Source organism: Podarcis cretensis, assembly GCF_951804945.1.
Source record: "Podarcis cretensis genome assembly, chromosome: 4".
In the NCBI taxonomy this organism is placed as follows: Eukaryota; Metazoa; Chordata; class Lepidosauria; order Squamata; family Lacertidae; genus Podarcis; species Podarcis cretensis.
Window position 1 is genome coordinate 56216949 of NC_137173.1, and position 25033 is coordinate 56241981.

General features: G+C 43.0%; 1 protein-coding gene across 2 annotated transcripts in view; it reads left to right on the forward strand.

Moving 5' to 3' along the window:
* Positions 1-25033, forward strand: part of PCP4 (Purkinje cell protein 4) — a 64800-nt gene that overhangs the window by 29245 nt on the left and 10522 nt on the right. For both annotated transcript variants that reach the window (XM_079974991.1, XM_079974992.1), the window contains one exon: positions 6915-6966. In XM_079974991.1, coding sequence (XP_079831117.1) covers positions 6915-6966 — 52 coding nt within the window. The remainder of the gene's footprint in view (positions 1-6914; positions 6967-25033) is intronic.

Below are 25033 nucleotides of genomic sequence, written 5' to 3' on the forward strand. Positions count from 1 at the left end.
TGTGTAAGCTTTGTGGAGAAGGAAAGGAGAAGCTAGCCACACTTTGATACAGATGAATATGCTATTTACAGAAATGTACATAAAACCAAGACTCTGATAATGCAAGCATTACTAATACTGGTATCCCATTGAAGCATATGGAATTACTCATGTTTGGTAAAGGTTACACGTGTAGATAAATGTTTAAAAATCAAAACCACACTCCATCAGAGAGGAAGAGAATCAAAGGATTACTGTTTTAAAGGCTTCACAGTAACAGAATTTTACATTCTTTGCAGCTGCTTTCAAAATGAATTTCAAACATCGTGTTAATTCCCACACCAGAAATATTTCTGATTACAATATCCTTGAAGAAATATCTGCCAAAGAATATGTCTAGTTCAAGATATGCTAATACAACGTATATTAAAGCGTGTAGAGTTGGTGTGACTCATGCAGCTCACATTTGATTTTGATGTAAAAATCCAACTTTGGGGGGAAATATATCTTGATTTTGAAGCTAACTAGAGGGTTTTTCTGTTTTTTGTTTTGCAAGGTTGTGCAGGAATAAACTACCCTCAGCAAATGCCCACAAAAAGGGGGAAATTATCCATTTACCCCCAACTATTTTAAAGGTTACCATTTATAGAAGTTGATCTCAAAGCCTTGCAAATGTAACTCGTTTGTCCTGGTTTATCAGAGGGCTCCAAAAATAGTTAATTGTAATTGAATTAAATGTAAAAATAAATTAAGGATGACATACTTGTATTACCCAATATGGCCACTTCAAACTAAGTGGATAATTTTTAAAACAATCTCTATGGTTTAGGCTGAAAGAAGCACAGCTTGTACCAGATGCAGCAATGGAAGTGTGCATAAGGATGGATGAATCTGTCAATTTCAGTTTCTCTTCTCATTTCTATAGCTGGTTGCAATTGCAGGAAAACACACCAGCATTTTAGTATGCTTTCCCCCTAGTATACATTATTTTTAATGCAATTTTGTCTAATATGCAGAATTTTGCAAGCACCCTAAATAGAATGCATTTCCCTTGCTGTTTTCACTGATGTATGCATTTTAATGCATACTTTCGTCTAATATATGCATTTTTCTACAATTTTTTTGGCTGGAGAACTCTTATCACATAATTGGAGAAGCACATATTTTGAAAGATAGCTGTGTCTCAGTTTGCATGTTTGTTTCAGGAAGTGGAAATTAGGAAACTTTGCATTAAAATGTGAACAGAATCAAATTACACCATAGCAGGGCTTTTCTGCTGTTTCAGGATAAGGCTGACAGTAACTCCTAGCCATGAAGGCTATGTTCTTTCTCCACTGTTTGAGGCAGTGGTTATTTTGTTCTTATGGGGCTTCCATTAAGCCCTATACCCCTTGGCGGGTGTATCTTCAGTACAGGATTGTTCCCTAAAATGGAGTTTCCTATTCTTTTTCTCTGGAAAACTTGGTGGTGGTGTAAAAGGGTGGGAGACAATGGAGAACAACCCCAACATTTTCTAAAAGGCATATTTGCATGCTGTCCAATGCCTACTCTCTCTATTGGCTGAAAATTGTTTAATCTGTATCTAGATTCTCATAATGTATGGACAACAAGTAGCAGTTTTAGAACAGAATAAAAATGAATACCAAACAAGAGTGGTTCCCTTTTAAATAATGCAGTCTGGATCAGTCCATTCCTCTCTCTGTGCGCGTGTGTGTGTGTGTGTGTGCGCGCGCACACACACACACACACACAGAATCTTTTTCTAAACTTACAAGGGATTTATAATCAGAAGAATACCACCTTAAAGAAGTTTACAGAGAGATGATTACATATTGAATCCATTTCCCTTGATATTTGCAAGTGCTCCTAATGCTTCTATATCAGTTTGATCTGACTAATAATTGTCATTATTGACATCCATTAAATGAACAGGAGCTGTAGCTCAGTGTTAGAGCACATGCTTTGCATGTACAAAATCCTAGATTCAGTCCCTTGCATCTCCAAGTAGGTCTGGTAAGGATTCTTTTCTGAAACCTTGGCAAGCCAGTGTCATTGTAGACCCTCCCTTGGCCTGGTGACATTCAGACCTACAACTTCAATAATCATTTGAACTCAGTTGGGATTTTATTATGAATTAAATACATGCTTCAATGGCACAGAATAAGAAATGTTAGAAATGATAACAGAATAGGAGTTTGTCATAGTGATTCTTGCTTGGAATCAGGGGTGGAGGAAGGGGGATGCAGACTGCCCTGGGTGTCCCCACTGAGGGGGAGTGACAAAATGCCAGGCGGCATTCACCGCTGGGCCTGCAGCATGCCCAAGCCATGTGTCTCTCCTGGGAGTGACATGGTGGTTTCGGTGCCTGCAGGCTCTGCACTGCTCCAAACGGTCCGCCTGCCGCCTCCCCCCAGCTGTAGGGTGGCTGAGTGGGAGGAGGCAGGCAGACTCCTCGGAGGCCCCACAGAGTATCCTGCCCTGGCTGGCCCCGCCTCGCGGGAGTCTGGCCCCCATGGGTGGCTGGCACGCACGCCACCCCAGGCTCCCGATCGGCTTGCTCCACCACTGCTTGGAATGGCTATTTCTCTCTATCTCTCTCTATAAAAATGTAAGAATGTCATTGCATAGCTCCTGCTGGCATGTGTAGTGCCACTTTACAGTGTGGGATTTGCATGAAGTCATAGAGGGGAAGGGGTGCAAAAGTGAAGGCGGGCTGTGCAACAGCAGTGGTCATGACATGGGTGTGAGAAGGGAGAGATGTTGAGAAGCAAAAAGTGATGGTTTAAAACAACAACAGAATTTTGAGCAAAAGCAGGGAGGGAAGAAACTGAGAGGAAATGGGTGTCTTAAACAACAACAGAGCTTTGAGTAAAGTACTATGGAATATTTGAGGGCACCACATCTGTTATCTCTCTCACATGAAGTAGCTGAGGAACGGAGGAGGGAGAAGTGTGAGTACAGTGAGAAGGGGGAGACACTGAAAAAAGAAACAATGGCAGAAGCAGGGGGAGATATAGATAGGAAAAAGAGGTGATTTTAAAGAATGGCAGATGTTTGAGTCACTGGCGTAGCGTGGGGGTGCAGGGGGGGCCGGCCGCACCGGGCGCAACATCTGGGGGTTAGGGTTAGGTGGCGCAAATCCACGGGTTAGGGGGCACAAATCCATGGGTTAGGGGGCGCAAATTACTTGCCTTGCCCCGGGTGCTGACAACCCATGCTATGCCACTGGTTTGAGTAGAGCAAGCAGGAAGTGACACTGGGGAAGAGAGGCAGTTTAAAACAAGGCTTGAGTACAGTGAGAAGGAAGTTTGGAAAGGCTCTGTTGTGTTAGCTTTTTGGTGTTCTGTGTTGTACCTATCTCTGTTATTTTTCCTTGTTAAAACTGGTTGTTTTTTTTAAGCAACCATTCAGTATCTTCCTAGCCCTGCTTTCTTCAAATGTCTGCTGTTGTTTAAAACAGCCACCCAGTGCCCTTCCCTTCTTGCTCTACTTAAACTTTTTCTCCTTCTTTTCATCAGCTCCCTCATGTATGAGAAATAAAGGATGCGGTTTCATGCACCATTTTCAACATCAAGTTCCAGATTCAATGTAGTAATTTTGAACAGATTTTTTTTTTCTTATCAAGTACTGTATATGTACTATATAGCTATCAGATGAACTTAACCTTCTGCAACTGAGCCAAGCTAACAGGCTTGCTCTTAAGAGTCTATTCATAAATAGGATACAGTAACATCTATCATCATGGGGTGGGCGCACAAAAGTGGCTGCAGAATAAGAGAGAGGAAAAGGCATGGAAATGGGGGTGGCCTGTGTGCAAGGGAGAGTTGAAAAAGGAGGAAGGTGATAATGGTGTTTGTGTGCAAAGAGGACTGCAGAATAGGAGACGAGACAGTTTGGAAATGGGTGTGATCTGTGTGCAAGGGAGATTTGAGAAAAATGAGGATGGGGAGAAAAGGAATGAAGGTGAAAATGAGGGTGCAAAGGGGGGTTCTATATGGCTAGGAATTCCCCTTTGATTTTGATTTCTGCCCTTAAGATTGCATCATCTCAGTGTCAAAAAGTATGGGTTGCACAAAGAAGACATATGCTTTATTAGCGTACAGTCTGACCAGCCATGTAGCTTTCATTCCTCTTTCCCTTCCCTATAAAGACAAATTCAAAGTGAGTTTGGTTTTCCCTGCCACTTTTAATGATGTGCCTTTGATGTTCTGCAAAACCACTGACTTAAACATTTATATAGCCCCAAGCAGTCATAAACTGTGTTTCCTCCTACGCTCCATAGCGACAAAATTGTTTATCCAGTTTAATGTATAATCATTACGGTTTTCCACTCATGCTCATTTCAGCTCTTATATCGCATCTGCTGGCGGTACTGGAACACAATTATACCTTCGTCCTCTGATGGATACTGGTAGTGTTTGCTGAAAAACTTTGGGGGATGATACACTTGGGACTATTGGCATTCAACCATTTTGGCAAGAATTCCACCAGTCAAATGCGCAGAATGAGAAAATAGTGCCACTCTAGCGTACCGTGTAGCATTTATTATATTATACTATATTGCGTTACATTACATTTTTGTCCAGCTTTTCAGCCAAACATTTCCTCCAAAATAGTTCACATCAGTATAGCATTGATGAAAGAGATAGAAGAGAAAGTGAGTGTTCTCTGGTTCATGTCAGATCTGCTTGGGGTGCCTGAATAATCCAAAGCTTTGCTCACCCCCTGCAAAGGACCAATTTATCCCAAGAGGTCTTCCTCAGAGGGTGGACTTTTGCCTATTACCACCAGTTTCCCCCAGGGCAAATCCTCTCCTCAGGAGGGCTCACCAGACATCAACCTTGATGTCATTCTGGCTCCAGATAAATACCTTTCCCCTCCCTTGAGCTTTTAAATCCTCTGCAAATGGCTTTTATGCAGGTTTGCAATTTATTTTTTATTTTATACTTTTTTTTTGTATATCTTGTGGTGTTCAAATGTTGTTGTCTGTATTTCATTTACTGTTAATTTAACTTTTGCTAAACTATCCTGGAAGCCTGTTGGAAGGGAAGGGTGGAAATCCTTTAAAGAAAAGCAATAAGTACTAAAACTGGGGACACTAAGATTCTCCTCTGTTATTTCTTTCCTTATACATTGGCATGGGAATGTGTGGGATAAAGTCATCACACTTAGCTTTTCCCTCAGTAGACCACAATGACATCATCTTTAGAACCTTGGAAGATCATAGTATTGACAGGATTAAATGGGAAGCCTACATGAGTAAGAACTCAGCTGGTAGAGCATGAGGCTCTTAATCTCAGGGATGTGGGTTCAAGCCGCATGTTGGGCAAAAGATTCTTGCATTGCAGGCAGTTGAACTAGATGACCCTTGTGGTCCCTTCCGCCTCTGCAATTCTATGATTGCACATCAGGCTAGTCAGTGCAGAAGCTCCCCTCCCATTCTGTAGAGGGCAATGAAATAGGCAACATGGACATGATGTAGAGGGCAGGGCCAACAGGCTCATCACAGCTCTCCCCCTCACACAACAGTAATCCGGGGGTGGGGGAGATTACTTAAGAGGGTTGGATTGGCTCCTACTTCATTGTCTTTGGAAGGTATTATTTTATTGATTTATTAAATTTATATACTGCCCTTCATCCAAAGATCTCATGGCAGTTCACAAGATAAAAGCACAAAATAAATAGTTAAAAACAAACCAAACCAAACACATTTAAAAGGCCATAGAATATTAATCAGCCAAAGGCCTGGTTGAAGAGGAACAGTTTTCACCAGACAAACCTCCCTGGGAAGAGCATTCCACAAGTGGGGAGCCACTGCAGAAAAGGCCTGTTCTCGTGCTGCCACCCTCTGGACCTCTCATGGAAGAGGTACACAAAGTGGGGCCTCAGAAGATAGTTGCAAAGTCTGGGTTCGGTTCATATGGGGAGAGGCGATCCTTCAGTTATTGCAGTCCTGAGCTGTAGGTAATTCTGTGACTAGCCAACAAAGTTCATATTTGTATTAAAAATACCTCTCCACAACATTCTCTTACCCATTAATCACAATCGGTCTTCGAGTACACAAAAGGCTCAAAGGCAATTTATGATAATACTCATGATCAATGGCTTCATAAATATAGATTCAAGTGAGAGGCAATCGCCAAACTGGAAGTTTTGCCAAAGACTTTTGCCAGGATGCTAGTAGCATTAACTATATTCTTACTCTGCCTTGCCTCCAAGGAGCTCAGCTCTTCCCTTTTTATTCTCACAATAATCTGTGAGGTAGATTAGGCCGCAAAAGCATGACTGGTCCAAGGTCAGCCAGGGAGCTTCATATCTGAATGAGAATTTAAACTCAGGTTTCCCTGGTCTAAGTCCTGCACACTAACCACTAAAGCATGCTGGCTCTGAACTAGAACCCCCCTGCTGCACCAATGATAAAGCATTTTGGACCCTGAAATGCAGTTGACATCTAAATTTAAGCAAAAGAACTAATAACTGATGAGCTTGAAAGTCAAATAATGCGAAATTTGCTGAACAAATTCTTCTTCTTCTGAATAGCTCCATATAGCTTTGATTGACAACTTGTGATTTCTTTGCTGTTTGTAAATTCAATCCTTGTGTTTCTTCCCAGAGCAGTGAATGTCATGTAATGTCTCAGCAGACTTGTATTTCTTGCAAATATGAAATAAGTGCTCTGTGCATTTTTGCAACTACTGTACTTGCATGCCCTTTTCAGGATGCAATTGCATTTTGACTTTTGGGGGCTTAAATAGCTGCAATGCAGGATTTGCAGTTCAGTTGTGCATTGACTTCATTTTCTTGATTCTGGCTCCACCCCACTGAAGCACACCCTGTTGACCATTTTTAATATGGGTAATGTGCCCCTCAGTCCCAAAATGTTCCCCGCACCTGACCCACATGTAATTGCCCCTTTATTTTCCTCTTTTACACAGAGACAAGGTGCTGGAGCAACAAATGGAAAAGACAAGACATCTGGTGAGAATGGTAAGACCTGATTGGATGATATATATCGTTGTGGTAGACTCTTGCCTTTGGGATAAAATGAACAGCTAGTTAGTTGTGATGTCCAGGTGGATAAGGATCCATGCCTCATGCCCTTCACCAGCATTTTTATGTGGAAAGTTGCATCGGCTGCCAGGAGGACCAGGTTTCTCTAAAGGCCTTTAGGATGAAGAAATGTGACCTGCAACAAAACATTTCACTGTAGAGTGCTCTTGTTCGGGGTTCCAACCAGCATTTTCCAGGGTGCTTCATTGCATTTCCTTCACCCCACCCAACTTTCCATCTCACTCCTGCCCCATAACAGTTGGTTCTCATGCCATGAATATGCTTAATCCTTATTAAGCTTGAAATACACTTGGAGTCCTGTAGTGATTTCATACTCTTTATTGCAGCTTGTAAAACAGTGATTGAATTGCCCCCCAAACCTCAGGCTTTTATATACATTATTTACACAATGAGTGCCATCTGATTGGCTGATCCTGCTTCCCTCCTGGAGCTTGATTGGTCTTTTCCTGCAGGCCAATCAGTTGTTGCATTCTACGATCCTACCAGCCTAATAGGCTGATTAACTTCCTCCTGGAGCCTGATTGGTCTTTTCCTGCAAGCCAATCAGTTGTTGCATTCTAGGATCCTACTTGCTTATTGTTCTAGGATCCAAGCTTAGAACATAACAGAGCTGTTATGGGGAATGCCTTCCTCTCACAAGAGATTTTTTTGTTAAATTGTTTTTTGAACTTATGCAAACTTTGGGCCCCACCCCCACCCCGCACAGCTGCCCTCTTGTGTATGGATGGTGCTATTTTGGTTATATAAGGCTCTACAATCAGAGAAAGAATTCACTGTCAGTATAATGGGTTTGGTGAAGGGGATACGTGGTGTGCTTCCTCAGGAGTTCTGTGTGTCAATCCTGAAGACTTGCTGTAGGGCAGTAGGGCTAGCAAGGTTGGAGCAATGGGTTTCATGCATCTCAGATGCCGTACATGGCTGTTGTTCCACATCACAGTAGCTACAGCAGACCTGAAGCTTTCGAGTGTGCTTTTTAAAATACAAAATATCAAACTGAGTTGCTCTGCATTTTCTGACTGACTCAGTACAAGATGCACAAGAGTTATCTCCTGGTTTTACTTCCATAATAAGGCTGGATGACTTTCTTCGCAATGCTGTTTATATAAAACGATAATGAAACATGATGTTCTTAATAAAATGAAATGATGCAGTTAACCCAAAATGAAAGAAGACAGAGCAATGCAGGTTTTGTGAAGCTTCTTACAAAAGAAAAAAGAAAGAAAGCTCATTGAAAGCAGCAGATTTTGCACCTGCGGGGAAGACTTTCACATCCCCAGGCTAGCTAAGATATTTTGATCAGTTTCATTACCATCTTTGGCAAGCTTGGCCAAACATGTTTTTCAGGGTCCCTCCTTTCCTAGAAAATAATGACACTTACCAAAGAAGTAGAGCACGTCTCCCGCATACCCATCTTCTTCTCACTCCCACAGTGATGTCACAAACATTACATTTTCCATAGCTCAGCACTCGATGCCACTCACATCCCTTCCCACCAGCCTACATGCCTCTTCCATAATTTATAAGCTGTTGCCATACAAACAGTCTAGCATATTTTGCAAGTGGGAAATTGCAGCTGTGTCAGTGCATACCAGCTTCCAAATACTCTTATCCTCTGCAATTCTTCCCTCCCCAGCAAACAAAATTACAGTTCTGAGTAGTTGGTAGGGATGGACTAATCTGTCTGGTTTGGTTTCCCTCACTTTCTGATTCTCCCCCCATTGAAAATTCAGTTCAGCACATTTCTGGAGCAGTTTGGGAAATTTTCATTTTTTTAAAAAAAGTCCTTATGAAAATTCATCAGCATTTTTGTGTGCATTTTTCCAAATATATACACATATCTATGCTGTTTTGCTGGATATGCACATTTTCGTTGGAGAGTGGCAGCACAAAATTCAGTGACATGCAAATTTGGAAGGATAGCTTTGTAATGTTTCGGAGGATGCAAATTTATATATTGATTTAGTTAAATAAATATAATCTGCACTTCCATAAAGTATATCAAGGTAGCTTACAACATACAAAATCAAATCAAAACAGTATATAAATATCCACAAAATGCAATTAAAAGCATCAATAGGTCAGTTGAAAAGAAATTGATATTGTGGTGGCTCAAAATGTATCTTCTCTTTAAAATGCAAACCAAACTGAATCTCTTCCCTGTTCCTGGTTGTTATGTTCACTAATTATTATTATTTTTAAATGTAAAGTACTGATGTGTTGTTTCCTCTGAGCATCAAAGCCCCTTTGGATAACCGTGACTATGAGGATATAACAGTAAGAAGGATGCATGGTGGATCATCGTTTTCCCTGCTTTCAAAGCAGTAGGCTAAGAAGAAAATAAGATAGAATTGCATCAGTTGCCTAGGAAAAGCAAATTTGACTGGCATTCCTAAGATAGTAATGGAAGTCTTTTGAAAGAAACATGGCACATTTTATTTCCATCTTCTGCTATCTCAAGGCCAAGTTCTTGGTCCAAGGGCAATCTGTACCATAAAAACTTTGAAAAATCTCCACTTATGGGTGCATAGGGATGGGACCGTCTTCATTCCCACTTCATCTGCACCGTAACACCTCATAGGAAATAAGGAGAGTGCCCCTGAAATGTGTTCCCACATTCTCATGCCCTGAGAAGTACACGGACCTCACACATTGACACTGCACACACTTAATTTACACTGATCTCAGTCAGTCAGGTGGGACATAAATACCCACTACTGTGTACAACCAAAGGGTGCAAATGTCCCAGAAGGCCTGTAAATGCCCTGGGACTAATTTGTATTTACTGTGGGAATGAGCTCATATATGTTTATCTGATTGCTCTGAAGCCTTCATTTTCATTCAGTTAGTTGGGAGCGGGGAGGCTGCTCACACTGGCAGCTTGTCAGCTTGTCTGACAGATGGATGAGCGTGGGGAACGAGCCTCTAAGCCAGGGGTGGATAATTGGGCTGTTGTCGCCAGCTTGATGTCAAGGATTGGCTGGAGAATGAGGAGTGGTGGGAAGCACCAGCCAGGGAACCCCCAAGGGAGATCGCAGAGGAGGAAGACTCAGAACCTGGGGGTTGGTGGTGGGACACTAAGGAGGAAGCTTGGGAAGAGATGCTGGATACTGAAGGGGCCACAGGGTTTAGTGAACAGGAAGAGCCCTATGCAAGGGGAGTGCCTGATTTTAGGGAAGGAGCAAGGTTGCATAAATTAACAAACTGCCCCTTGACTTCCCCACCCAATTTTAGCCAAATCATGCCCACCAAAAGTGGGCAAGGTAACTGGCCTGTCAAGAATGCTTTCTGTAATGTGAGCACTGCCCATGGAGCATCATCATACATAGGCATCTCAATTTGTTTTAGTGGAAGGGCAGGTCCACACAATAGTTCCTTTTGTGTACACAGTGAATGGCTTCTTTAGTTGAAGGGAGCAGGGAAGCCCTGATGAGTAGGGAAGCTCAGCACTTTGGAGCCCCCCCCCCCCACAAAAGGGACTAGTAGATTGTGGCAGTCTGGGTATCAAACTACAGAGAAAGTAGAACTTGCTCCTCACCATGTTTGGCTTTATATTAAACAAGTGGAATCTGCAACAAAATACTGCAGTATATACTCAGAAACCCTTCTCCTGGTCAGGTTTCCAACTCAGCTAGCCAGCCATATCCTCCTCCAGATTATTATACAGTGGTACCTTGGGTTAAGAACTTAATTCGCTCTGGAGGTCCGTTCTTAACCTGAAACTGTCCTTAACCTGAGGTACTACTTTAGCTAATGTGGCCTCCTGCCGCTGCTGTGCGATTTCGGTTCTCATCCTGAAGCAAAGTTCTTAACCAGAGGTATTATTTCTGGGTTAGCGGAGTCTATAACCTGAAGCATCTGTAACCTGAAGTGTCTGTAACCTGAAGCATCTGTAACCTGAGGTACCACTGTAAAGGCACAAGCAGGGCAAGCCACTCCCTGTTTTCTTTTTTTAATTGACATGCAATATTTAATTATTACTGAGCATACTGAGTTCTCATTGGGCTGTTTTATTTTGGAGAGAAGGTAGGCCCTCCTAAGTTCTGGCCCCTCTCCAAACAAGAAGAAGGAAAAAAAGTTTGCACTTCTGCAAAAGCTGGAGTTTCCCAGTTATGCTGACTCCCCACCCTCTGTTTCTTCGATAGTCTAATTTTGGGTCCTTTTCTGTTGACACTTAGCACCTGGGTTCACTATTTGATAGTATTGTCATCCTATTTCATCATACAGTATTTTGTTTTGTATCTCACTTGCAGACCTTTTTGCTGTGGATTGAAAGTCTGGTCCGGACACCTGCTTTGTGTGTCCATTTTTTTTAAAAGTACCTGTAATTAATGCATTCTGCAATTCTCAGAATTGGCTGTATATTGATAGACCATGAAATATTCATTAGAACTCTCCAGCTGACAGCAATCGCAGGTGGGATATATGTTCCACTGTGGACAACTTTCCATTCCAATACAACTTTGTCTACCTTGTGCAGAAGAAAAGAGAGGCAAACTGCTGTGTTAGTAAGATTGCATGCAAACAAAATACTGAGAAGAAATCACAGTCCAATATCTACCAAAGTTACTCACAATTTATTAGCATGCATACAAAAGAAAAAACTGGAAAAAGACCAGTTGCTAACAAAGTCCTGCACCCGTCAGAATTCTCTGAGTCCAACTTCCCTTAGGTGAGCCCTTCACAAAGGCTTCCACGTTTTCACAGAATCATTCCAACAACCTCCACATCTCTAACAGATTCCCTTGTACTCCCCAGCAATGAATACTGTAATTTGGGCCCTTATCTACCCAGCACTACATGCTAGTTTGCCCAGCAACACAGATAAGATGGTCAAAAGATGCCTGCAGCTGCACTGTGGGGAAAATCCCCATTTCTACTGACTCTGAGGTCCACCTCCAAGGGTCTTTTGGTGGTTCCCTCACTGCAAGAAGTGAAGTTACAGGGAACCAGACAGAAGGCCTTATTGGCAGTAACACCTTCCCTGTGGAACGCCCTCCCTTCAGATGTCAAGGAGATAAAGAACTATACAACTTTTAGAAGACATCTGAAGGCAGCCCTGTATCGGGATGTTTTTAACATTTGACAGTTTATTATGTTTTTACATTCTACTGAAAGCTGCCCAGAGTGGCTGGTGAAATAATAAAACAACAACAACAACAACAACATTGTTACTCCTCCTCCTCATGGATAATTAACCAATTTTTTCACTTTCCTCAACACTTGTGTGGTGCTAACAAGTATCTCCCCTGCCTCCTCCTTATGATTTCTGCTAAGGACAAGGCTTCCCCTTCCCCTTTCATTGGCTTGCAGTGGGACAAACCCCTCCTTCAGACTATTGCCAGTCAATAGAGACAATACTGAGCAGCTATGTGTCCTATTGTAGAGGTGACAGTCCTCTGTTTGAAAGACCATGAGGTCCAATTCTGGTTTAAAGATACAGAACCAAAAGTGGGGAAAGCAACAAGGGCCTTGAAGTTGCCCACCAACATTTAGCACCTGGACTGAATAGGCAGACTGAATAGGCACACAGGTCACTGAGCAGACTGAATAGGCACACAGGTCACTGAGCAGACTGAATAGGCACACAGGTCACCTCGTTATAGCCTTCCTTACTCTGGTGATGTATTTTATGTCTGTTTACATTACAGTAATCAGGTTGTACTCAATGGTACACCTACTCAGAGAAGGCCCACTGAAGTTAATAGATATGACTCATTTAGGTTCATTAATTTCAGTGGGTTTACTCTGAGTATAACTTAGTTGGATTCAACCCATCATTTCTAAATTTGTATTTATATATGTGAATTGGCATATAAGCATTTTATGGAAATTGGTGTCCTCATTTGTCCTCTTTTTTGTCACACATTTCCTCATTTGGGGCAATTTATAAAGAGACATCCTATGCACTAATGGGCTGGCTTGGTATAAGGCAGCTCCCAGTGTTCCTAAAATAGAATTAGGATGAACTGATTTTTTTCCCCCTTGGATTTTTCTTCTGTGATCTGTACCAAAGCTTACTTTACTCATCTGGCTGACCTGCAGCTGAATATTTCATCAAATAGCTGTATATTTTCACTCCCATGGGCTTCCTTTACCAGCACCTCATTAAAAAAAAGTCTGCAAAGACATCTGCGTGGCAATGGTTGCGCAGCCTGCCATGATTTCTCGGTGAGCTTTGCAGGAAGTTTTTGTTTCATGTATCATTTAAGATGTTCTACATTGATTCCATCAAAGCCCATCTCCTGCTCTAAACAAAGAATATGACACTAAGCACCTGTTACTTGACATAGCCTAAAACTGGTATTTTTCAAGCTGAGTTGCCTGTAATGGAAGGATCTTTAATAATTTTAATCAAATGCAAAGAATCTGCATAGAAAACCAAGGCCAATTAAATATTATTTTATTTCTAACTGGCTGAAGAAACGTTATATATCTGTATACACACCTGCACCCACCCACTTTATTGTCTGTATGAGATTTGTGTTGTGTTTCAAAGTACTTCTATGTGCACAAGCCAGGTATGCAAGAGGAAGGCGAGACTGTAGCTCAGTGGCAATGTGTTGCAGGCAGAAGGTCCCAGATTCAACCTCTGATAGAGCTGGGAAGTCCTCCTGCCTGAAAGCCCAAAGAGCTGCTGCCAATCCAAATAGACAATATGGAGCTAGATGGACCAGTGTTCTTTCTCAGTATAAGGCCGTTTTGCTATGTTCCTTATATAAAGTTTCCTTTCTGAGTTATGTCCCCAGGGTCAAGGTCTGACCCACAAGAGGAGACTCAACAGAACAAATGGTTAATTGATGAATGGATTTATTTATTTTTAAATGCCAAGAGAGGGGAAAGGGAAGACTCTTAAGAATTAGTGGTGGGTAGAGGAAGACAGCTGTCAATTTCCTCATTTTGTCCATCTTCTCATGCCCCATACCCCTCCTCCAATTCCATTCACAAACTGTGTCTATGGAAGTGACTTGTACTGTTGTTGATATCACCAGGTCCCAGAAGTTTCTCAGGCATGTTGGTGGCAGGTTGTCCTTTGCTTAGAGGTTAGAGGGATCAGGATAGCATTTCCAAGCCTATCAATGACTACACAACAGTACTGTTAAGTTGTGGGTGAACATATCAGACGACACAGCGATTCTTCAAACAGCTCTTGTTTATTCACAGGCCAGAACAGAACTGAACTGAAGGGTTCAGCCAGCCTGCTTATATAGAGCTCCACTACAACGCAACTGTAACCATTTTCTGTAACTATCCAATCACTGAACGCCACTTTCAGCCCCCTATTTGCATATGTATGTGGACCTGAGTGAAAACTACCTACAGTATCCCCCCTGCTAGCCCAGGGTGAGAACTTCAGTACATAACAAGTACCCTTTTGCGTTTCAGAGATGCGACCTACCTTTGGCCCAATCATGTCTTTGGGAACCCACTTCTTAGGTTTTCACCTGTATATTTGGCTGCTGCTGCTGCTCTTGCAACCCACGTTTGGTGAGGTTGCAATTTCAAAGACCAACGATTATCTTCCAAGTACTGAAGCCTGACTAGTGAGAACTAGATCTCTTGATTATTGTGGGGTCAGGGAAGGAGCCTTTATAGTGTGCATGGCACTCTACTTCAGATAGGCTGGCTTATTGGTGTTTTGAGGCCTGTTACCGCTTGATTTTATTGGCTTATGTCTGTAGTGATGTGTTTTGTATTGTAACTGTATTGTAATTTTGATTGTGCATACATGCATATTCTGTTTTAATAATTTTCTTGTGTGCCGCCCCTAAGAACTTTGGTAGTGGAGCAGCACAGAAATACTGTAACAAATAAATAAACAAACAGCCCAAACTCATGTTGGGAATGGTTTAAAGGCTGCCTCTGTTAGTTGGCCATCCCCAAGCATCTGTAACTGATTGCTAATGGACACAACATGCAGGATGTGACAGGCCATTGCTTTAGTCTCTGAAAGCCAATAAGTCCTTCAATGGCTGCGCTCGTTTCTCTCTGGTCGGGGACAGAGGGTGGGGCTTGGGGGGAATTGTCATCACGCCACTCCTTGGTGTGTGGAGTACCTCAGGGTGCGATACTCTCCCCGATGCTTTTCAACATCTTTATGCGCCCCCTCGCCCAGCTTGTCCGGAGCTTTGGGCTGGGTTGCCATCAGTATGCCGATGACACCCAACTCTATCTGTTGATGGATGGCCATCCTGACTCGGCCCCAGACACACTGACCAGATGTTTGGAAGCTGTGGCTGGATGGTTACGTGGGAGCCAGTTGAAGCTAAATCCTTCGAAGACAGAGGTCCTGTGGCTGGGATGGGACGATATGGGATTGAGGGGGCAACTCCCATCTCTTGCGGGGGTGCAATTAGTGCCAGCACCTTCCGTTAAGAGTTTGGGTGTAATCTTCGACACCTCCCTTTCCATGGAGGTGCAGATTGCAGCTATAACAAAAGCAACATTTTTCCATCTCCGCCAAGATAAGCAGTTGGCTCCTTACCTCTCTCGCCCTGACCTAGCCACTGTGATCCACGCGACGGTCACCTCCAGACTGGATTATTGTAACTTGCTCTATGTGAGGCTGCCCTTGAGACTGACCCAGAAACTCCAGCGGGTGCAGAATGCTGCAGCAAGACTCCTTACAGGGTCTTCGCTGCGAGATCACATTCACCCAGTGCTATACCAGCTGCACTGGCTCCCGCTGGAGTACAGGATCAGGTTTAAGGTGCTGGTTTTAACCTTTAAAGCCCTATACGGCCTAGGACCCTCGTACCTACGGGACCGCCTCTCCTGGTATGCCCCACAGAGAAACTTACGGTCTTCAAATAAAAACATCTTGAAGGTCCCAGGCCACAGAGAAGTTAGGCTGGCCTCAACTAGAGCCAGGGCTTTTTCGGCTGTGGCTCCGACCTGGTGGAACACTCTGTCACAAGAGACTAGGGCCCTGCGGGACTTGACATCTTTCCGCAGGGCCTGCAAGACAGAGCTGTTCCGCCAGGCCTTTCGCCAGGGCACAGCCTGACTCCCTCCCTCGGCAATCTTCGCGCGGCTGTGGCCCAATGGTGGCCAGTGCCTTGAATTTAATTAATTTTATAATGAATGATTTTAGAGTGTTGTTTGTGCTGTACTTTTGTACTGTTTTATTGTTGTTAGCCGCCCTGAGCCAGGCTTCGGCTGGGGAGGGCGGGATATAAATAAAATTATTTATTATTATTATTATTATTATTATTATTATTATTATTATTATTATAATGCACCACTAGGTTATCCATCCCTTTATGCAACTCTAATCAGCCCCATAAACCCCAAATAGTCAACTTCCAATGATGGCGAAATTAGAGGGGAAAGAAACAGGCACACACTGCTCATCCTCATCACTTTAAAAATAGCAACACGATTTTTATTATAACTACATCGCCCATTTCCTTTAATTTACAGTATGTTTTTCCTCCCCAAGATGATTTGGTTTGAGCAATGCTAAAAGCCTTTGAAACTGATGTCATTTTACCTGCTGATAATATGATAAGATGTTAATCATCATAATCTTTGGAAGTCTTTTTGTGTGTGTTTCTAATGTGTGCAGCTAGCATAATACATTTAGCTTGATGCTCCAAAATTGCTATGTAATTTGCCATAATTGGAAGACTGCTTGAAAGAGTGGCAGAATTTAGAATAGTGGGAGAGTCATAAATTTGGGCTAAAGATGTGTCTATTGTTACTTGCATTGTCTGGAAGAGAGATCCTGAAAAGGGCCCTATTGGAACAATCCACTTTGATATCAGTGGAGAGAAGACATTTAGTCTGGCCTCCAGTGGAGTCCAGTCCTTTTCTCTTGTCCTAGATACAAGTAAGAAGGCAGCCTTTCATATTGTTTGTTTATTTGCCACCTTCACATTTCCACTTTCCTTCAGCCTGCTCACAGCAGCATTCAAGGCACTTCTTAAATGCTTTTCAGACATCTTCCCTCCCACAATTACAATGGTGTGTACAGGGGAGTGGGACCCTGCCCCCTCTGTCACATCCCTGTCTCCACCTTCCAGCTGTTGGAGATGGTAGCACCGAAGCAAAGAGCCTGCTCTACGCTTGTGGGTTCCTCATGTTGTTAAAAACCCTCCATGGTCAGGGTTCTAAATCACTGGAGCCCACATGCATAGAAGGCAGTGATGGGGGTGTGATAGAAGGGTGGGGACAGCAATTTCAGCCCTTCCCCAAAAGACAATTGTAGTTGCATGAGTGAGACTGCCTGAGTGAGGTGACACAGAACTGTGGCCAGTCATGAACCCCTTGTACATCGAGTGTATCTATATTTGGTCCTTTGGTAGAGGATGTTGGGACCAGAATACATGACAATAGCTCACATTCCCTAAAGTTAATATTTGAATTAGACCTACATAAGCAGGAGATCTTACATGTGGTGGTATGGTGGTGGAATTCATCCTTCGATTGCTTGAGTCTGAAACAAAAGTTCTTATGAATTTGAAATTTGGGGAAACTTTGGTAATTTGAACCCATAAGGTTGCATTTTTCAATAATGTCAATTTTAACTTTGAAATTCCTCAAGTATCCTCAAGGAATACTTTTTAAAACCTAATGACAGAATTCAGAGGTAGCCACTGTGATTGCCTTCAGATGTTGTTGGATTCCTGTTAGCTCCACCTAGCATGGCCAGTGGTTGGGGGTGATGGGAGTTGTTGGAGAGCACCAGGATGGGGAAGGCAACCTTATATAAGAATGCTGTTCTGCACTTGACAGTAAAACCTTGATGGAGTGTGGTAATGGATGGATTTTAATTCAGCAGGTGTAGATAAAATAGCAGAAATTTATGTGTGATATTGCAGATGTCAAAGAAATAGATCCGTTCATCCATTGCTCTGTGAGATTACAGGAACAGCATTGCCTAGTTGAGAGAACATTACATTATTGCTTTTGTTCCATGGAATGTTTCCATCAAATATTAACATTTTGCTGCAAGAGCAGAATTAATGCAATGATACTTCAGTACTGACAAACTCCTTTTCTAGTGTTTTTGTTATCCTAAGCAATCCTGTTTCACAATCATGAGATGATTTACAATTGGCCAGGTTTGCTGAAAGCAGAACTTCACTTTAAGTGGTTCTATGCAGACAAAGAGAAGAAGCTTTGTTCCTTAAAGTATGAGTGACAAGATCTGATTTCTCTACCACCCCTTTTGGAAAATATAGTTAATGGTTACATTTTTAAATGCCGAACAGGGTAGTAGTCAACCTGTGATTGGCTCCACCTCCTTGCTGAATGTTTGCTGGCACCCAGATTTGCCTTTTTGGCATAAGGTGTGAAATGTCCTTTCAAATTCAGTGTATTTATTTATGACCAGACACAGTTAAGTTTGCTACCAAGTAGATTGCAAAGTGCTGAGGCTCTCCACCCTATCACACTCCAGGGGAACTACATTATTCCACAATGATGGGAAACCTTCCAGATGTGGCCTTCCAGATGTTGTTGGACTCCAGCTCCCGTCACCCCTTGTCACCATGGCTAATGGCCAGGAATCATGGAGAGCTGTAGAACAGCAGCTACATCTGGAGGGTCATAGGTTCTCCAACCCTATTATACCAGATCAGACTGTTTATGACAGGTGGCAACAGCTCCCTAGCACAGGTCTTTCAGGTTACCTGATCCTTTAAAATAAAAACCCTGGAGGTGCTCTACCACTGAGCTGTGTCCCAACTGGGTATCCTGAAGAGGCAAGCAAATCCTCCAGCCCAATCTGGGCCTTTGGTTCTGCTGTATTCACCTCAAAGCCTGCCTAGAGGATGCATAACATAAAATTCTAAGCTGAAATCATGACAGAGCTTGGTTACACCTTTAATGCGCTTCAGCTGTGTGATCCTCATGCCACAGAGGTATTTCAGCTTGAATTAAGTCACCCCTTTTCTAATGAATTTTCATTATAGATCAGGTTTCCCTTGTCTTCCCACCTTGGATTTCCTCTCTTTTCAGTGGGGCTCTTCCTGTTCCACTTCTGTTCCACTCTGGCAAAATGTCACCATTTCACCTTTGAAAAACATTGGCCCACCAGTGCCCTGTGATGTCTCAGCCTCCCAAAGGTATTATATATTTCCCCCCTGCCCCAGTTTCTTTCTTTGCAAACCTGCTGACAGGGTCCAGGTTTCCTACTTTTCCTTCTCCCATCAAACCAAATTTCCCAGCTGCTGCCTGTGAATGAATTCAAATTCACCAGAGGACAGCTCAGACTAATAAAGGGATTTTCAAGAGCACTAATGGCATTCTGATGCCCAGGGGCATTTCTACATGGGGAAGCAAATCACATCAACTAGAGCGGTGAGTTTAATATAGACTGATGAATGCAAATGAATACACTTTGTGAATGCTCTCTTTAACATGTATTAGCGGGACTTTTCAGAGTTAAGCCACTTTGTGCCTCATGCATTTAAATTCTACTAAGCAAACTCTTGTTGGATGGCAGGGGGAGGGGAGGGTTAAAATGTGCTAGCTGAACCCCAGTCATATACATGCACACTATGTTATCTAATGTTGGGATTCCCAAACTGTGGGCCATAATACGCTAGTGGACCACAAAGGACAGACATGTGCAACATTAAGCCGCCATGTTGAAATGCATCTCTGTTTCTCACAGTGAGGCGATCCCATAGACCGTTGCTCCCCTCCTCTTTATTAGTATATGGGCTGTGGGTCAGCTGGTCTAATGGCTTATGTACCCCTCTCACTATGTGGGTTATCTAGACTATATCCAACAAAGAGAAATCTGAGGACCCACTGATTTTCCAGTAGACATTGGATAATTTTCTCCTATTCATGCTATTGGAAAGGGGTGGGGAGAAATCGCAAACAACGCCATTCCTCCTGCTTGTTGCTTCTTAAAAACCAAATTTCTATACCCACATCCTGTAAATGTTTTACACTGAAGATCAGTGTATAATACAATAAATAATAAATATGATTTTCCCTTGTCTAACCAGGATTGTGAGAATCACATGAGGTAGTTGTCTCACATTTTTCTGCTTCTTGTTAACATCACTGGGCTGTAGAGAAGGTATGACCGGTAACTGCACCAGTTACCCAACCTTTCCAATCACTTCCTTTAGGAAGGGCCATGGCTTAGTGGTACAGCACATGTTTTGCATGCAAAAGGTTCCAGGTTTGATCCCCCTTCATCTCCAAGTGGGTCTGGTCTACGTCCATGCCTGAAAGCCAGGAGAACCACTGCCAGTCAAGGCAGTCAATACTGAGTTGTATGTGTCTATGGTCTGACTTGGTATAAGGCAGCAGGGGTAGACTTTGGCCTTTCAAATTCCAGCAGCACCCTATGTGAGTCCAAAATTCAGTGCCCCTCAGCTCTTGCCTTCTGTTCTGCTCACTTCACGGTGTCATAGTTGTGGCACCCTTTGGTGACCCCTACTGTGGTGCCCAGTGCAGTGAAACTAGCTGTGCTGCCCTAAATCTGCCTCTGAAGGCAGCTTTCTATATACAAATGTCAGTGAAGAGACACCTGGGAAACAGCCCCCAAGAACTGGATTCCAGGTCTGGTAATCAGCCCTGAGAAAGTAACAGAAGTGCAAAGGGACCAGAGATGTCCCTTCAAAAGAGAGAACTGCTCTTTACAGAGAAAATACCGGAAAGGGGTCACTGAGTATCATGGTTGTTGTATACTAAAAGCCCCCTCTCTAGGTACACAGAAGAATATTAATCTGTAAACTGTATTTCAAAGGGAGGAAATCCCAAATGGCTTCCAGGATCTGTGGAAGGTTGGGGGACGTTGAGCCATGGAACATACTGGGTGTCTGTTGAAGTGTTTGTGTGGCAGGATTTAGAGCGGGGAAGGGAATTGACCTGCAAGAGTCTCTATCAGTTTACAATATCCTAGAGAGCAGTACTGGGGTCTTGAGAAGATGACTTCCATTCATTTCACATATACAGAAAAGAAAGAAAAGTGGCTTTTAAAAAAAGAAGATACAGAAACCAAAACAAATTGCAATGCTTGTTCATTCAGTGTTCCGTTCTAAATCAATGAAGTATCTCTTGTTTCAGGCTGGAATCCACAAAGCACAATTCTAGCTTAGCTCTGGGATTTACAGTCAGTGCACTGCATATTTCTTGAACTTTTGCTGTCAGCAGAAGATTCCCACCACCAACTGCTTTTACAGTGGCTCAGATTGTATTTTCTGCTGTGAAGGTTCTTGCCCAGTAACTAGTCTATCTAGTGCAGAGCTTTCCAAACTGTGTGTTGTGACACGTTAGTGTGTCAGCTGCAGTGTGTAGGTGTGTCGCACTGCCTACGCTCCTCCTGGAGCTGGAAAGGGTTAGTTTAACCCATGGGTAGACAAACTAAGGCCCGGGGGCCACATCTGGCCCAATCTCCTTCTAAATCCAGCTCGTGGACGGTCCGGGAATCAGCGTGTTTTTACATGAGTAGAATGTGTTCTTTTATTTAAAATGCATCTCTGGGTTATTTGTGGGGCATAGGAATTCGTTCATTTTTTTCCTTCGAAATATAGTCTGGCCCTCCACAAGGTCTGAGGGACAGTGGACTGGCCCCCTGCTGAAAAAGTTTGCTGACCCCTGGTTAACCTCTGATTTGCTAGTAAAACTGAATTGCTGTGTTGCAAAATGATGCAAAACTGAATTGCTTTGTCACAAAATGGTGCATGTTCAAAAAGTGTGTCACCAACTTGAAAAGTTTGGAAAGCTCTGATCTAGCTTTTCTAAAGCCATGTAGCATATTAAGCTTTGAAATGAAGTGGAGAAAATAATACAAAAGACTTTGCAGCTGTGATATGAAGAATATAGCCTAGTTAATTCAATTACTGGGCTGGGAATCTCCATCATGCACCTAGTGCATGCAACATATGAGACAGATGTGTCATGCTATTACCTGTATGCATGGATGACTGATTTCATATATGTGCCTTTGCACCCACCTCACGTTACATTGCAGAGGGGAAGGGAATGTGTTTGATTCACCAAACAAAGAGATCCCTTACTCTCGTAAGTATCTGAATCAACTTAATATTTCTAGGAACCACAGGTTTCCTTGGTAGCCTTTCAAAGCAGCCTCAGTAAGAAGAGTAATAATAGAGTCATGGAACTGTAGAACTGGAAGAGATCACAAGGGTCATCTAGTCTAACCCCCTGCAACGCAGGAACCTTAACATGTGGTAATGATGGACAGTCTGCTTAAAAGAGGGCTTTCCACAATTACTGATATTCCCCTGGTATCTGCAGCCACTGACAGGGTTATTTTGGCAATGTCTAGAACATTCTTTTTGTGTGCAGGGTAATAGCTAGGCCCAGCCAGCACTAACTGAGTGTGCTCTAGAATCTGCTTCAGAACCACCAGAAAAGTGCAGGGAGTTTGCAGCACACACTTAGGGGGTCACTGGCAGGCATACAGCTGTGGATTTCTCTCTCTCTCTGAGGGTGGGAAATCTGAAATCAACTGGATTAGATAAACATGGTTGGCTCTAAGAAATGGGTTCACCGTCAGGCTGTCAGCTGAGAAAGCTTGGCCGATCAGTTTTAGTGACAAATTTGGCAAGCTCATAAATCCAGGCTGAATTTGAAATGTCTGTCAGAACTTAAACCCACATGAGGGGAAAATGTTTCAGAAAAGGTTAAAAAGCCTAAAAAATGCACAATAACAAGATATTCTGGAAACCAGATTGCTTAAGAAGTAACCCTCAATTTATGTATCTGAAGAATGTATCTGAAGAAGTGTGCATGTACATGAAAGCTCATACCAATAACTAACTTAGTTGGTCTCTACGATGCTACTGGAAGGAATTTATTTATTTATTTAATTTTGTTTCCTCAATTTATTGTTTGCCCATCATTAGGATGGATGGTGTATCTGTGTTTTTTTGGTGGGGAAATAATTTGTATACTGCCAGGACTCTTAGGGTTGCAGTGTGTCTATGTGTGCTTTGTGCCAGAGCAGAGCTATTTCATACGCAGTACAATGCCCCTCCACACACAGAGACAAGGGAAAATCACGTCTGCCACTCAGTGAACACTTCTTTGGGAATTGTGGCTGAATCCAGTGCCTGGGGATTGTATCTGGATAATACATATGCATCAGGTTCATACATTATGTTTACAGGAATATGCAAAGAATTTTATAAATACACTTTAAAATGTAATATGTAAAGGAGCCCTTAGGACTTACCCATTAGAGAAAATTTGCCTAATTTCCCTCTCTGTACCATTTTATTTCTCTTCATATTTTTTGAAACTGAGATGTTAATTTATTGAGTAGCTATTGTTCAACCAAGAGGGAAATCCTCACTCCCTGAACTCCATTAGATTTCCATATCAAGTTGACACCAGGCTTACTGCATTTTAATTGCAATTGTCAAAACTTTTGTTAAAACCATCCCTTCACATTCCTGATAACTTGTTTTTTAAAAAGAGCTTGAAGGATGTACCAAGTTGAAATCTGCAAAGAACTAGGGGAATCTATGGGTGGAATTGTCTCATTCCACTTTGCAGAGCTTTGGCAGAGAGTGAAGTCAGTTTGCCAAAACTCCACAAGTGAACATAGAAGCCAGAGTGGCCTCCATGAGTCACTGCACTGAAGATCTCTGATGGAGAAAGGGATTGATAAAACACTCTGGACTGGGATTCAAGGGGGTTTAGTGCAGGACAGGGGCCATAGTAGATCCTTGTCTCCTATGGAGGGATGAAAGACCAACCCCCCTGCTCTTCCCTGCACCTGAGGCCTGTTTATTTCACACCCCACCTCTCAGGCTGAAGCTCCCCACAGGCCTGCCTGCACCCCACCAGTTACACCCAGTTGCAACAATCCCCACCACCCCAGGGCCTCCTCCAGCCACCACATTCTCTTCAGGCTTGACATAGCTCTTCTCCTTCTTGTTTGTGTTTGGCATGGTCAACTAGCCAGGTGGCTAGAGGTCCACCAGGCTGGAGAGTTGCAGCCTCCCATGGCAAGGATGGTGGCAATGGCGATATCCCCATTTTCTTGCTCCACTTTGCTGGGCAGGCTCCCCCCCCCCCGGACCCGGCTCAAGACTCTTCCCCACACCCTACCTTCTCTGACTCCCAGGAGTGGCAGCAAAGGAGGTGGTGGAGAAGCGGGAGGGGTAAGAAAAGCAGGCAGCCTCAGTCAGCAACTCTCCCTTCCCTTCTTCCCCCAGCGTGAAACCATTTCCAGTTAACATACCTCAACAAAAAATGGGAATTCAGGACTCTGCATGACAAAGTGAGAAGCTGTGATGGTTTAAAGGCTTTTGTGACGGTCCTGGCATTTTGGGGGCAGTTGGATACTATGCAACTGAGTCAATAGAGTTGCCTTGCTACTTTATGATTCCTGATTAGTGAGGGTCACTGATGTCATTTGCATAGCAAGCATTGTCCTCATTCTGAATCGGCTTAATTTCCTCTTGCTGAACTCAGCAAATACCTAAATCTGATTGGCTACATAGGATTATTACACTTTCATGTCCAATACATGGCCCTGATTAGGTGGAGAGGAATTGAGTAAAGCAACGACAACAAAAAAGGGAAAAGAGTGAGGGAGAGGCAATTAAGCACCAGCAAAAGGTGAAAACATGGCGGTCGATAGTAGCAATCACTGTGAAGAACACAGAATGGAGGATTTGGGGTTGCACACCCTCTAAATCACTATTTTTAAGCCAAAGGAAAACTGAATCTGGAAAATGTTTCATTCAGCCTGAACATATTGTAAATTTCATGTGAAGAAAATGCTGCATGGAGCCTTTGGTATGGTGCCTGACCTTGCTCATGAATCTCAGCTGCTTAAAAAGGCTTGGAAAATTACATTATCCTATACCATCAGTGCTCACTCAATAAATACGGATAAAAAGGACAGGCAAAAGAAATCCCACAGAGCTCAAGTATTGACTTCTAGCTTTGGCCCAGCAGTGTAACAACTCTCTAGCTAATGAGCAAGCAGCTCAGAAGGACACGGTGCCCTTTTTGATTCATGTGCTGGTCTTGCGGAGAG